Source organism: Microcaecilia unicolor, chromosome 2 (genome assembly GCF_901765095.1).
Source record: "Microcaecilia unicolor chromosome 2, aMicUni1.1, whole genome shotgun sequence".
Lineage (NCBI taxonomy): Eukaryota > Metazoa > Chordata > Amphibia > Gymnophiona > Siphonopidae > Microcaecilia > Microcaecilia unicolor.
The window spans coordinates 259735242-259749835 of NC_044032.1; the positions used below are offsets into that span (position 1 = coordinate 259735242).

Genomic DNA, 14594 nt, shown 5'->3' on the forward strand with positions numbered 1-14594 from the left:
TTCACAACTACCCATTCCACTATAGCTCTCTATTATATCTCCCCTCAGGCATCTCTTCTCCAAGCTGAGGAGCCCTAGCCATTTTAGCCTTTCCTCACAGGGATGTCAGCCCATCCCCTTTATCATTTTTGTCACCCTTCCCTAATTCCACTACATTTTTTATGACATGTGGGGACTAGAATTACAAGTGGATGGTTCATCCAACACTTGATCACATGTACAATTGGTAGGTTTCAAATGAAGTTTATTAGAGAGCAAAAGGTCCTTTTTCCACATAGTATAAGAGTAGCCATACCAGGTCAGACCAATGGTCCATCTAGCCCAGTATCCTGTTTTCCAAACAGTGGCCAAGCCAGGTCACAAGTATCTGGCAGAACCCAAATTTTAGCAACACACTACACTACAAATCCCATGGCAAGCAGTTGCTTCCACATGTCTATCACAATAGCACACTACAGACTTTTCCTCCAGGAATTTGTCCAAACCATTTTTTAAACCCAGATACACTAACCACTGTTACCACATCCTCCGGCAAAGAGTTCCAGAGCTTAACTATTTGTTGAGTGAAAAAATATTCCCTCCTATTTGTTTCCATGTAACTTCTTTGAGTGTCCCCTAGTCTTTGTACTTTTGGAACGAGTAAAAAACATCAATTTACTTCTACTCATTCTACACCAGTTGGGATTTTGTAGAGCTCAATCATATCTCCCCTCATCCATCTCTTTTCCAAGCTGAAGAGCCGTAACCTCTTTGGCCTTCCTCACACAAGAGGAGTTCCATCCCCTTCATCCATTTTGGTCGCTCTTCTTTGAACCTTTTCTAATTCCGCTATATCTTTTTTGATATATGGCGACCAGAACTGAACGCAATACTCAAGGTGTGGATGCACCATTGAGCGATAAAAAGGCATTATAGTATTTTCGGTCTTATTCATCATCCCTTTCCTAATAATTTCTTGCATCCTGTTTGTTCTTTTGGCCACCGCCGCACACTGAGCAGAATATTTCCGCGTATTATCTACAATGACACCCAGATCTTTTTCTTGAGTGCTGACTCCGAAGGTGGACCCTAGCATCTGATAACTATGCTCTCTAATAAACTTACTTGGAAACCTACCAATTATACGTGTGATCAAGTGTTGCAAGATCCATCCACCTGCCTGTTTTTGACCGTTTCTACTGACTCCGTGAGGCTCCCCTCCTCCATCTCAGTGATTTTTTGTTTCTGTGATCAGAATTGCACATAGTATTCAAGGTGCAGTCGAACCATTGAGCAATACAAGGTCATTATAACATTTTCAAATTTTGTTTTCCATTCCTTTCCTAATAATTCTTAACATTCTATTTGCTTTCTTAGCTGCAGCAGCACACTGAGCAGAGGGTTTCAACATATCAATGACGACACCTAGATCCTTTTCCTAGCTATAATTTGAGTTCTTCTTTCTCACATGCATCACTTTGCACTTCCTCACATTAAACGTCATCTGCCATGTGGATGCCAAGTCTGATAAGGTCCTCTTATAATTTTTCACAATCTTTTTACAATTTAATAACTTTGAATAACTTTGTGTCATCAGCAAATTTAATTACCTTACTAGTTATTCCCAACTCATTATATATTAAAAAGCAGTGGTCCCAGCACAGACCCCTGGGGAACCCCACTATCTACCCTTCTCCATTGAGAATACTGAACATCTAATCCTACTCTCTGTTTTCTATCTTTTAACCAGTTCTTAATCGACAATAGGCAATTACCTCCTATCTCATGACTTTCTAATTTCCTCAGGAGTCGTTCATGAGGTACTTTGTCAAATGCCTTTTGAAAATCCATACACATTATTGACTGGCTCTCCTTTATCCACATGTTTATTCACCCCTTCAAAGAAATGTAATAGATTGGTGAGGTAATATTTCCCTTGACTAAATCCATGCTTTTATATATATATATATATATATATATATATATTCTGTAATTTTATTTATAATAGTCTCTACCATTTTACCCAACACTCATGTCAGGCTCACGATCTATAATTTCCCAGATCAACCACCCTCCAATCTTCTAGTACCATGCTTGACTTTAAAGATAAATGATATATTACTAACAATATCTCTGCAAGTTCATTCTTCAGTTCTGTCAGTACTCTGGGATGTATACCATCTAGGCGATTTGCTACTCTTTAATTTATCAAATTGCCCCATTACATCTTCCAGGTTTTCAGAGACTTGTTTCAGTTTTGCTGACTCATCAGCACTGAATACCATTTCTGACACTGGTATCTTCCACACATCTTCCTCAGTGAAGACTGAAGCAAAGAATTAATTTAATCTCTCTGCTATGGCCTTGCTTTCCTTGAGTGCCCCTTTTACCCCTTGGTCATCTAGCAGTTCAACCGATTCTTTTATCGGCTTCTTGCTTCCAATTGTAATCCGTTGGGTTGGTCGTGAGCCCTTGGGCCCTGGCCGAGGCCAGCAGGGCGCCGACCCAGGCCAAGGGGAGACGGACCCACCACCGCACACCCCAGCTACACAATACCCCCTAAGCTACCCCTCCCCCCAGTCCCTCAGGAAGAAGGGAAATAGGCATACAGGCGGGCCTCGCGGCCGAACCGGAACCCACGCAGACAGAGCCACTCGTGCGAGCCTCACGGCTGAACTGGAACCCAATCACACACAGGGAGGGGTGAAAGAACCCAGAGGGCCCCAAGATGCCAGACACGCGCTGAACATCAGCAATAGGGCAGAGGGGGAAACAAAGGACCAGAGCGGGCCACGCCCACGCAGGGGACTAGCGCAGGACAGGGGAACTAACACAGCAACCCCCTCCCCACCAGGGTAGGAGCCCCAGGCAGAAGCCAGAGGAACCAAACACAAAGGAAGGCAGAAAGCCTTTGCCTCAAACCCACTGTAGACAGAGGCACACAGAACATAAAGGGTTAAGCTTGTAAAGCCAGCAGAGAGAGAGTGCCATACATCAACAAACAATCAGAGAGAATGCTTCCCCTCCCGAGAGGGAGTGGGGCCCATCCAAACAAACACACTGGCAGAGGCAGGAATACAATACACACAGTACACAAAGGGTTAAACTCACTGAGCCAGCAGGCCAGGACACTGGGAAGAGAAATCCTTAAAACAAACAAACAAAGGAGAACGCTCTCACTCAGCCCCCAGCCCGGGAGGCTGAGCAATGCCCAGCCCCCACTAAACAAACGAGCAGCTGACCCTGATTACAGAGCTACTCGCACACACACACACACACAGCAGCAGCTAACCCAGAGGGAAGGAAAAGAATACTCTAAATCAACACAGATCCCTGTCAGAACCTAGAGCACGTTCTGAGAGAAACCTATCAGGCTTTCCTGTTACCACCAGATAAGTAACGCAAAAGCAGAGAAACTCTTCAGCTGCAGGCTAAAGTACTATCCCCTGACGTCAGCACAACCCCTGGCAGCCAATCAGAAGAGACGTCCCCCCTCCCCCTCAGCCAAACCGGCAGAATCATAACACCAATATACCTAAAAAAGTTTTTAATATATGCTTTTGCCTCCAATGCAATCTTCTTTTCAAAGTCTCTCATTGCCTTCCTTATCAGCAGCGCTTTGCATTTGACTTGCCATTCCTTATGCTGTTTCCTATTATTTTCAGTGAGATCCTTCTTCCATTATCTGAAGGATTTTCTTTTAGCTCTAAGTTTCCTTCACCTTACTTTTTAACCATGCTGGCTGTTGTTTTGCCTGCCTTCATCATTTTTTAATACATGGTATAAATCTGGTCTGGGCTTCCAGGATGGTATTTCTGAATAACATATACCCCTGATGTAAAATTTTTTACCTTTGCAGCTGCTCTTCTAAGCTTTATTTAACCATTCTCCTCATTTTCTCACAGTCTCCCTTCTTTGAAAGTTAAATGCTAACGTATTGGATTTCCTGTGTGTACTTACTGCATATACTATAATCAAACCTGATCATGTTATGATCACTTATCAAGTGGCCCCAGCACCATTACCTCCTGCAACAGATCATGCACTCCACTAAGGACTAGATTTAGAATTGTTCCTTCTCTTGTTGGTTCCTGAACCAGTTGCTCCATAAAGTGGTCCTTGATTTCATCAACATATTTTACCTCCCTAGCATGTCTTGATGTTACATTTACCCAGTAAATATCAAGGTAATTGAATCACCTATTATTACTGTGTTCCCCAGTTTGTTAGTCTTCCTAATTTCCAATAACATTTCTGCTTCTGTCTGTTCATCCTGCCCAGGCAAACACTAGTACACTCTTATCACTATCTTTTTCCCCTTTACACATGGAATTTCTATCCATAGGGATTCCAAGGTGTGTTTTGTGTTCTGCAGACTTTTTAGTCTATTCAAGGCCCTTTTTAACGTAAGACACTATCCCTCTAGCAATTCAGTCTGCCCTATCACTTGACTATAATTTGTACTCTGATATGACAGTATCCCATTACTCTTCCACCAGGTCTCAGAGATGCCTATTATCTAACTTTTCATTTAATGCAATATATTCTCCTATTTTTTAGGCTTCTGGCATTTGCATACAGACATTTCAAACTGTTTTTGTTATTTTTATTTACAACTTGCTCAGCAGTTGACAACCTTTAAAAACAATATAAACATATTTTAAAGTTCCTGAAAATGGGGCACTACGTGGTTATGGCCGCAGAAAATTTAAAAAAAAAAATCGGTAGAGAAGGAAGCAGCAGTATTGTTTGCCAATGCCTCCTGCCAAGTAAAGGACAATGCGCAGGGGGTAGGGAAAATAGGCAGACCTCTGTTGGCAGCAATAGCTTTGGTTTCTCTCTCCCTGCTCCACACCCCCCCCCCCCCCTCAGCTAGTTTACAAAGGCAAAAATCTGCCTTTGGAGCCACTGAATTGGCACATCTGAGAGGGCTCCTCCTAAACATTTAGGTCCTAGGCACATGCCTAGTTTGTCTATGCCTTAATCCTACCCTGATCACTTCCCTCTTTACAGGAGACTGAAAACAGGGGACTTACCCAGACATAACTACAATGGAGTGGGAAGTTCAACAGATGACATCCCTTAGGATGTCAAGGAGTCCTTGAGCTGACGTGACTCAGGTCTCCTCTGGATGAAAACCAATGAGAAACTGTGGGCTCCTTTTACAAAGCTGTGCTCGCAATTCCGGCGTAGCAAATGTGATGAAGCCCATTCAATTCCTATGTGCTTTGTCACAATGGAATCGCTAGCGCAGATCTGTAAAAGAAACCCAGTTTCCAATTCCCACTTTTAGCTTATGGCCTGTCGGATAAAACGTAAACCAATGCAAAACTACTGAGAATATTCCCAGACTGCAGACGGCCCATGAGAACAACATGACATATGGTATCAAAGGCTAAAGATATACTGAGAAATATCACATAAGCCATATCAGTGTTGTCCAGGTCTTTCAACAATGAATCCTGCCTTGACATTAATAACCATTTTCAGGTCTGATGGGAGGAATGGAATAAAAATTTGTTAAGTGGCATTTCTACCCATATCCAACCTGAAAACCACACTGAAACTCATCCAACAACTAATTTCCTCTCACAAAATCCATAGCTGAGTTAGAACCACCCACTCCATCAATTTAACCAAGAATGGAAAGCTTGATATAGGGTGACAGCTAGCTGACTCAGCAATATATAAGGTGAACATTTCAACTGTTTTTTTTTAAGTCTTAATATTTTTATTAGTTTTCCAACAAGCAAACCATAAGTAAGAATTAAAGAGTGAAAGAAAACACGAGGATATACACTAATATATATGAGAGTCAGTACATATGTGAATTATTATAAAGTAATAAAGCACATCAATATTTATCAAGAAACTGAAGGGGGACCATTTCTACCTAACATTTATTGATAATTTTGACCTATTAGAAAGATACAATTCATAGTTATAATTTGAACAAACCAAATTCCACCAGTAAGCAGCAATAGCTTGATCTAAAGTTTTCCATTAAGCAAAAATCACTGAGGGCTAGTGCAAGAAGTGTATTCAGAAGTAAGCAATCACGTTCATTCAACGAGTCCTGAAAACAAATGTTTTTAAGGAGAAGATGCTTATAACATATTGGCACAGAAATTTTTAGAATACGAGAAATGGTATTCCAGACATCTGCCAATATGTTTGAGCATAAGAACAGTCAAATGCCATATGTTTAAAGGAAGCTGGTACTTGTTTGTAGGTCCAACAATTAGGGGATACAGATGAGTCAATTTAAATCTGAGTGATAAAAATAAAGATCGAATAGAAGATGACCTGGAACTCCTAAAAGTGGAGCTCGGTATCATCTCTCAATGATCATCATCAATAGATTGTGAAATATCACATTCCCATCCTTTGCGCAATTTCAGGCAACTTGGAAAATGTTGAGTTTTGAAATATTTATATATAAATGATGCAGCACGGCCAGTGCCCAACAATTTAGTGCAAATATCAAGTAAATCTGTGATTAAAGCAAGACCTTTGATACCCAAAATGCATTTTTTTTAGTAAAGAGCACAACTTTAACCACTGTTTGGCACAACAAGAGTCGTGCAGTGGAAAGTCTGTTTGCATTTCCAGTTAAATGGGCTATTTGAAAATTGCCCACCCTTCCTCCAGGTGAAAGTACACACTGATGGGTTTTTTCAGTTTCTCTGGCTTTCAGGACCTATTGTTTTGCTTTGGCTGCAGTTGCTCTTCGCTGCCTCAGGCAATCGCCTAGTCTTGCCTAATAGTTGGGCTGGCCCCATCTCAGAGGCTTAGATATATCACTATACAAACAACATACCTCTGTAGTTGTGTGTATGCTGTTCTTTCCCTGACTTTGTGTGGTTTAGGGTACAATATAGCTAACACAACACATTTGGTGGGTATGGAGCTCTGAGGAGGTATTTAGGATGAGTTCTCACTACTACATGATTTTTAAAAACACAGTCTTCCAAGGAAGTGACTTCAGTGACGTGCCGACTGGTTCAAGTGGCAGCTCCATAAACTATGCTAAAACTAGATGAAGACGCCACATAACTGAACAAATGCTGGCTGGCTTTAAACAGGAAGGTTAATTCTCTTTGTTAAGGTTATATGGCAGAGCGAAAACAGCATATCACAACCTTGACAAGCCCAAGGCACACTTAACATTTTCCACACCAATCTCTATGGAGCAGGTCGTGTGGGCATAGGAGGGGACACATGGCCAAAGAAATGCTAGAGGCTGGAAGCACTAAAGAGAGCTGGGGGAAGAGGAGGGAGTGAGATGTGTGCTTCCTAAAGATGGGCCTTGATATCAGCACCCTACCTGATGCCTGTGAATTTCTACCCTCCAGGGCTTGCGCTGTTATCTAGAGAAGAGAGGCAAGTTATGTATGATCACAAGGAGCTGCTGCGTGTTAAGAGCCACATTGGTGCCTGCTGGGTACTGACAGCACAGCACAGCCCATGTGCTGAGCAGTGGAGGATTTTTTTTTTTTACATGAATGCCTAAACAGATCTGGGAATCCTGCACTTCAAGAGTCCTTAGTTTTACTACTATTTGAATAGGTAAATAACCATTAACTTGCTCCACACCATTTACAACTCTCTTTTCATGTTCACTTTCAGTAGCCTCCTCTTCCAGCTGAACAGTCCTAATCAAGCCTCCTCGTAAAGCAGCCATTTCACACCCCTTTGTCAGAGTGTCAACAGGTACATGCCTGCATACCTGGGGCAACTCCATTTTCTTGGTTCTAACTGGAGCCCTCATATGGGGGCAAGGTCAGGAGTGGAGGACACTTGGGAGGAGAATGAGAGGCCTGCAGGAGGAAGGAAAAAGGAAAGAAGAGATCATGAGAAGAGCAATGAACTGGGAAGAGTGGGAAATGAAAGGGAAGGAAGAAATGGAGAGGAAGGCTGCTCAGTGGGGTAGGAGAATGAATATGGAGTGAGAAGGCTACACTAAGCCTTCTCTGCTGCTTCCACCTTCTTCATTATATATATATATATATATATATATATGTGTGTGTGTGTGTGTGTAACTTTTTATGGATGGGGGACGCAACAGCAGCTGGGAGTACAGAAGGATGAGGAAGGAAGCATTTGTTATGACAAGGAGTAGAGGAGTAGCCTAATGGTTAGTGCATTGGCCTGAGAACATGGGTTCAATTCCCACTGCAGCTCTCAGTGACTCTGGGCAAGTCACTTAACCCTCCACTGTGAACCCACTGGAGACAGAGAAAGTACTTGCATATAATGTATACAGCACTACATATGTCTAGTAGCACAATAAAAATGATAGCTAGAGTACTATAAAAAGTAATTCCAAAATAATGCTTATTAGCTAGAAACACAGAAAAACTACCTTTAACTCTCTCAGAGATCCTATGTACTTGTCCCAAGCTCTCTTGAATTCAGATACTGTTTTTGTCTCCACCACTTCTCTTGTCTGAAAGAAGTGACGGCTTAAACACCTGTTAACACTTCAGCCATGCCATAATAAATTTTATAAACATAATAATTAGTGTTGTGGGACCATCATACCAAAGGTGGTGAATATTGCCTAATGGATACAAATGTTTCACTAACAACTTTTGGTATGATAGTCCCACAACACTAGATATTATTATATGGGGTTTTCTTTTTTTAATGTAATATAGTATGGTTGAATATTTTATAAAGAGAACATAGGTGCCTAAGTGCCTTTATAAAATAGGATCCCAGAACTATCCCCGTAGTGCACAAATGCTCTTGAAAATATTTACACCTACACCTAGCCGGGTGCAAACATGTGCCTGAAGTACATGGGTGCATCACAACTCCACCCCTGGGACACCTATGCATGTATTCAGCTAAGGGCCACTTTATGTAAAACATGCTTTACGCACACAAAATGTTTCAGAACATTACTTTGGAGACTACATTCTGTCTCCGATGAGCGAGTCTTGGAAGAATTTTAGAATCCCTGCCTCTGATAATTTGCTGCCCTTCTCCACTTTTTCCAGTTAGTAATTTGTATTTGTGTGCAGCCTGTGTTAGGCTGCAGCTGCTTGAGAAAGCCAGCTCACTGCTTTGGAGCTTTATTCTTTGTGCTACACTACACGAACCAGACAAGGGAAGCATTGGACTGCTTCTGCTGGTTTCATGCTAAGCCCCTGATGCAGTCCTCAAGGCCAAAACATGGCCATGTTGGGTGGTTACAGGAAAGTTATATGCTGATTTTATGTATCTGTGTTGAATAAATTTTGTTTTATTTTACCACGTGGGTCTGCTTTTCTTTTCTGCCGTTTTGGATCTTGCAGACCATGTGCCTATGTGCTTTTTGGGACCCACAATGCAGCTTAATACAGTAGCAGGATGATTTTCTTAGTTTTAGTCCCCATTCTTTTCCTAATAATTCACAGCATTCTATTTGCTTTTTTGATTACTAACACACATTGAGCTTTGGATTTCAGCACATTGTGTACAATAACTCCAAGATCCGTTTTTTGGGTGGTGATTCCAAATATGAAAACCAGCATCACGTTTTTATAGCTTGAATAGTTAACTTTTTTTCTCTGTTAGTAACTCACTTTAACTTGCTCACATTAAATTGCATCTGCCATTTTATTTTTATTATGGTGATACCATCACCATAGTGGTAAATTGCATGTGCCCCCATTATACCTTAATAAATCAATTTAGAAGCCCCTATCCCTAGTCTTATAAGGTCTTTCTGCAGTTCCGCATAGCCTGCTAATGGTTTATCTTATCTGAAGATCTGAAACATCTCACTAATTTTGTCCTTTTTTCCCACATTGTTAATGAATACACTGAACAAAATTGGTCCCAGTAGAGATCTCTAATTCAGTTAAACACAGAGGGTAACAGTAAATTAAGTCACTCCAAGGAAAGAAAGGAATCTGTCCTGAAGCAGGTTCCATTCAGTATTTTTGTGAGAGATACTGCAGAAAGGAAACACTTGCCCTTTTGCAGGTAATAAAAGGATCTGCAGCAGAATGGTTGTCCCTGATGGGGTAGAAAATATTAGCGATCTACAGGAGTGGTTGACTGCTTGGCAGTTAAGTTCTAAGTACACAATCATGAATTCTGGATGCATAACTCCATGGGGACAGTACAAGATGGGGCCACATACTGATGTATGCCAAGCAAGAAACACCTCAGAATGACAATATTTGATAATCTAAACACAGTGTAACCAGGTGGTGGACAGAACCAGAGGACCGCTAAGGCTGAACAGGAAGAAGCATAACCAGTAGAACAGAAGTGAGAGCATGGCTATACAAGACCTGTTGAAATTTCAACTAGCATAGTAGAGGCAAATCTCTAAACTGGCATCTCCATTTAGGCACGCTGATGCCAAGCGCAGGGTACAATTTCTATAATGACAGCAGTGCACGAAGATGCTTTTATAGAATACAGGAATAAATTGGTATGGGGGCACCTAAGTTTAGACATGATCATTTATGCCATGTTAGTGGCAGGTGTAAGTGGGCACGCCTAAATGTGCCCAGTGACAAGTGTAACACAGTATTCTACAAAAGTTATATGTCTCACTTAAAGACATGCCCATGGCCCACCAATGCACTGCCCGTATACATAAGGCCTTTGCAGTTACACACTGTAGCACTTAAGCATACAGAATAGTAACTAGTAGAGATGCGCACACAACTATCAATTATTGGCACCTATGATGCATGTAAATGGCATCCAATTTATCAAATTACCTCCACTGTGTCCAGGTCTGGGGCTGGGCACTATACTGTAACAGGATACAGAAAGGGTGGAGGTAAGGCCAAAGAAAGGCTGCTGCCATAAGAGTTTAAAACGTAAATATGCATATCCTAAAGACACACAATACAGTAATTCAAAATCTCAAAAGGCATAAATTAAAAAGTGTTTTCAGACGGAAAATACTCCAAAACAGCGGTGCAAAAATTATACTATACAGACCATGAAAAGCAGACGACGAAGCGACAAACAGCAGAGCAGTGGGGTTTAGGGGACTGTAAGGTGAGGTGAGACAGAAAGAGCCTGACTGATGTGAGTGATTTGACCTTAAAGGCACAACGGAAACCACAGAACTTTCACATATTTCAGCTACAAAGAAAAAAAAAAGTTGTGTGGGGAACTGTTTTCCAGCCTTATATAAGGAAATAGCAAACAGCATTAGACAGATCAAAATCTGGTGGCATCACCGGGGGAGGGGCTGATAAAGTGGTCAGGGTGGTGGCTTCAGCCAACTGTATATATGGAAGGGGACTCTGCTTGAAGTTTGCTCAAAACTGGTTTAAAACAAGAAATGAGGCTGTAAGGCAACCTCATGAGCAACAACAACAAAAAAACACTTCTCCACGGAAAGAATGACGGAGCCATGGCCTCTTAGGAGCGATAAAAAGACACAAATTAACAAAAATAAAATCTTGGATTAAGTTTTTAAAAAAATCCTTCGTTGCAAAGAAGTAACGGAAAAGACAGAGCAGCACAAGGAATACAGCCCAGCTAGCGTACAAGCCCCATCCACTACGGCGCAACAGCGCACGATAGGAAAGTAGCAACCCGATCCCGGGAGCCCTCTCTAGCCCTTTCCATCCCTTCTGTCGGGTTTCTTACACGCCGAACAACCGCAGAGAACGGATCAAGATCCTGTCCGCTTCCTCCATGCCGAACACTAGGAAGGAATCAGCAAGCAACGACACTCGAGCCCGCCGGGACCGGGGGGGAAGACCACCCGTGCCGAAAAGCAGTCACGGGGTAGGAACACGGGGCTCCCTGGGAAATGTAGTTCATTCAACCCATGCGCAAAAGCGCAGGATTCAGTGCGGACTACAATCCCTAGAATTCAGTTTACCGTGTTGCGTAGCCAGAGGCGGAATGTCAGGCAATAATGAGCGAGTGTGATGCGAAGCAATGGAGGAGCACCACTCTAGTCTGTACAAGAGAGTGGAGGTTTAGGGTTTTTGGTGACAATCAAACCTATAAATGGCAAGTGACCGACTCACCTGCAAATGCGCAGTAGAGACTTCCCTCTCTGTCCCGCCCCCGCGTCAAGACGTGATGACGGGAGGAGGGGGGCGGGACAGAGAGGGAAACTGCGCTGAAGGGAACCGCTGACGTCGCTACCGCTCCCCCCCCCCCAAGGTAGCCACTACCGCCCCCCCCCCCCGGAGTCGCCACCACCCCCCCCGTCACCCGGCCCGGGCCCTCTCTTCGTTATTCAACTTACAGCAGCGCCGAAACAGCAGCAAGCAGCAGCTCCCATTGGCCTTCCTTCACTGCCTGTGCCCCGCCCTCGCCGACGTGACGTCACACGAGGGCGGGGCACAGGCAGTGAAGGAAGGCCAACGGGAGCTGCTGCTTGCTGCTGTTTCGGCGCTGCTGTAAGTTGAATAACGAAGAGAGGGCCCGGGCCGGGTGAAGGGGGGGGGGGGGGGGGTGGTGGCGGCTACCTTGGGGGGGACGGACATGGGAGGTCTCAGAAGGAGGGGGGCCTTGGAGCTGGGAGGGCTGGACTGAAGGGGGCCTTCCAGCTGGCTGGGAAGAAGGGGGGGCCTTGGAACTGGAAGGGAGGGAGGGAGGGCAGGGGGCCTTGGGAGCTGGGGGGGCCTGGGGCCTTGGAACTGGGAGGGAGGGCAGGGGGCCTTGGAACTGGGAGGGAGGGCAGGGGGCCTTGGGAGCTGGGGGGAGGGCCTGGGCCTTGGAACTGGGAGGGAGGGAGGGTGGGCAGGCAGGGGGCCTTGCAGCTGGGAAGGGGGGAGGACCGGAGCCTTGGAGCTGGGAGGGAGGGCAGGGGGCCCCTTACAGTTGTGAGGGAATGGGGCCCCTTACAGTTGTGAGGGAGAGCAGGGGGCCTTGGAACTGGGAGGGAGGGAAGGGGGCCTTGGGAGCTGGGGGGGAGGGCCTGGGGCCTTGGAACTGGGAGGGAGGGAGGACAGGGGGCCTTGCAGCTGGGAAGGGGGGAGGACTGGAGCCTTGGAGCTGGGAGGGAGGGACAGAGGGAGCCTTGGAGCTGGGAGGGAGGGACAGAGGGGGCCTTGGAGCTGGCAGGGAAGGAGGATGGCAGGGGGCTTTGCAGCTGCAACGGGAGGGGGGCCTTGGGGAAAAAAACATTCCAATACCCGCCCGTTTTTACGGGCTTAACGGCTAGTTGTATGCTATAATCAGGACGGGAACTAGGATATTTAACCCCCTAAACTAATACTTCTCAACCCAGTCCTTGCGGCATAGCCGCTAGTCTGGTTTTCAAGTTATCCACAATGAATTTGCATAGCAAGGCAGCAGTGCATGCAAAAATGTAGCTCATTCAGATTCATTGTAGATATCCTGAAAACCAGACTGGCTTTTTTTTTTTTGTTACATTTGTACCCCGCGCTTTCCCACTCATGGCAGGCTCAATCCGGCTTACATGGGGTAATGGAGAGTTAAGTGACTTGCCCAGAGTCACAAGGAGCTGTCTCTGTCTGAGCTGGGAATCGAACTCAGTTCCTCAGGACCAAGGTTCACCACCCTAGTCAATAGGCCACTAGGAGAAGCAGTCCCCTACGTGAACCTTCATGAGGAGCTTTCAAATAAAAAACACACACACACACACAAAGGCTGTCATAAGCGTTTGCTATTGATATTTGTATATAAAATATATGTCATAAGCAAAAAATAAAGATATATAGCAGCTGTGTTGAAATCCACAATACAGCATTGTAAATAAAGCAAGCACTGACAAATACATTTTGAATATAACCTTCCCCCTTCACAAACCCCTCGATCCCCTCCTAAAAGAGAGAATGCAAAACCTAGAAAGTTTAACAAAACGGGGCACCACAAAAGTTTGCTATTGTTTTGTTCTGACCAATATGGCGGCAAGCTCCGCCCACTGTCTTCAGTCCAGATAATGGGGCAGATAGGCTCATGCCGTCTCTGGTCATTAAACCTCCTTTTCTTTGGCCTCGTTTCGTAGCGCTCTCGAGGGAAAGCGGTTAGGGAGCGTAATAGGAAACGCGACGAGACCTTAATCTCGCGAGATGCAGCTGGTAGCGCGCGCTCTTGGTAGTGTTTGTGTTTTTCCTCAGGAGGAAAGTTCCGGGACCCGGAGGTAACCGACGAGGCCCCGAAGGAGGGAGAGCAGTAGGGGCGGCCTCGCTGCGCAGCAGTCATGGGTTTCCTCAAACTCATCGAGATCGAGAACTTCAAGTCGTACAAGGGGCGGCAGATCATCGGCCCCTTCCGCAGATTTACGGCCATCATCGGCCCCAATGGCTCAGGTCAGCCCCAGGGTTGAGGTGCAGGAGTAACGATGTTGCATATGGATCCTCGGGCTCTCAGCAAGTGTAAAGCCAGAGGTTATATCGGTCCCGTAGCATGGAAACAGATGGAATAAGCCTGATGGTTGTTATCTGTATTAAATGCACAATGTTTTGCCACAGGGTTGTTGAATTCTGCACCGGTAGCATAAGTTTTTTGGTGGTGGTGGTGGGGGGCGGGCAAAGGATAATAAAGTCCTATTGGCACTTCTACTTAGACGGTGCCCCTTTCCCATACCCACCCCATACCGCTAGCCATGTCTTTTAGGATACAGGCAGAGGAGTCCTGTGCATGAGCGCTCCACTTTACAGACAGCG

General features: G+C 44.6%; 2 protein-coding genes across 3 annotated transcripts in view; one reads left to right on the plus strand and one right to left on the minus strand.

Moving 5' to 3' along the window:
* CCDC22 (coiled-coil domain containing 22) overlaps positions 1 to 11741 on the minus strand; it is a 31337-nt gene extending 19596 nt beyond the window's left edge. The window contains exon 1 of one of the 2 annotated variants that reach the window (XM_030194023.1): positions 11593 to 11741. In XM_030194023.1, the coding sequence (XP_030049883.1) occupies positions 11593 to 11642 (50 nt within the window). In that variant the 5' untranslated portion in view covers positions 11643 to 11741. Of the gene's footprint in view, positions 1 to 1754; positions 1782 to 11592 lie in introns of those variants that run through there. The other variant, XM_030194024.1, reaches the window with a different exon arrangement.
* A 2305-nt stretch (positions 11742 to 14046) lies between these two features.
* Positions 14047 to 14594, plus strand: part of SMC1A (structural maintenance of chromosomes 1A) — a 96662-nt gene continuing 96114 nt past the window's right edge. The window contains 1 exon segment of the mRNA XM_030194028.1: positions 14047 to 14237. Within this exon segment, the coding sequence (XP_030049888.1) occupies positions 14129 to 14237 (109 nt within the window). The 5' untranslated portion in view covers positions 14047 to 14128.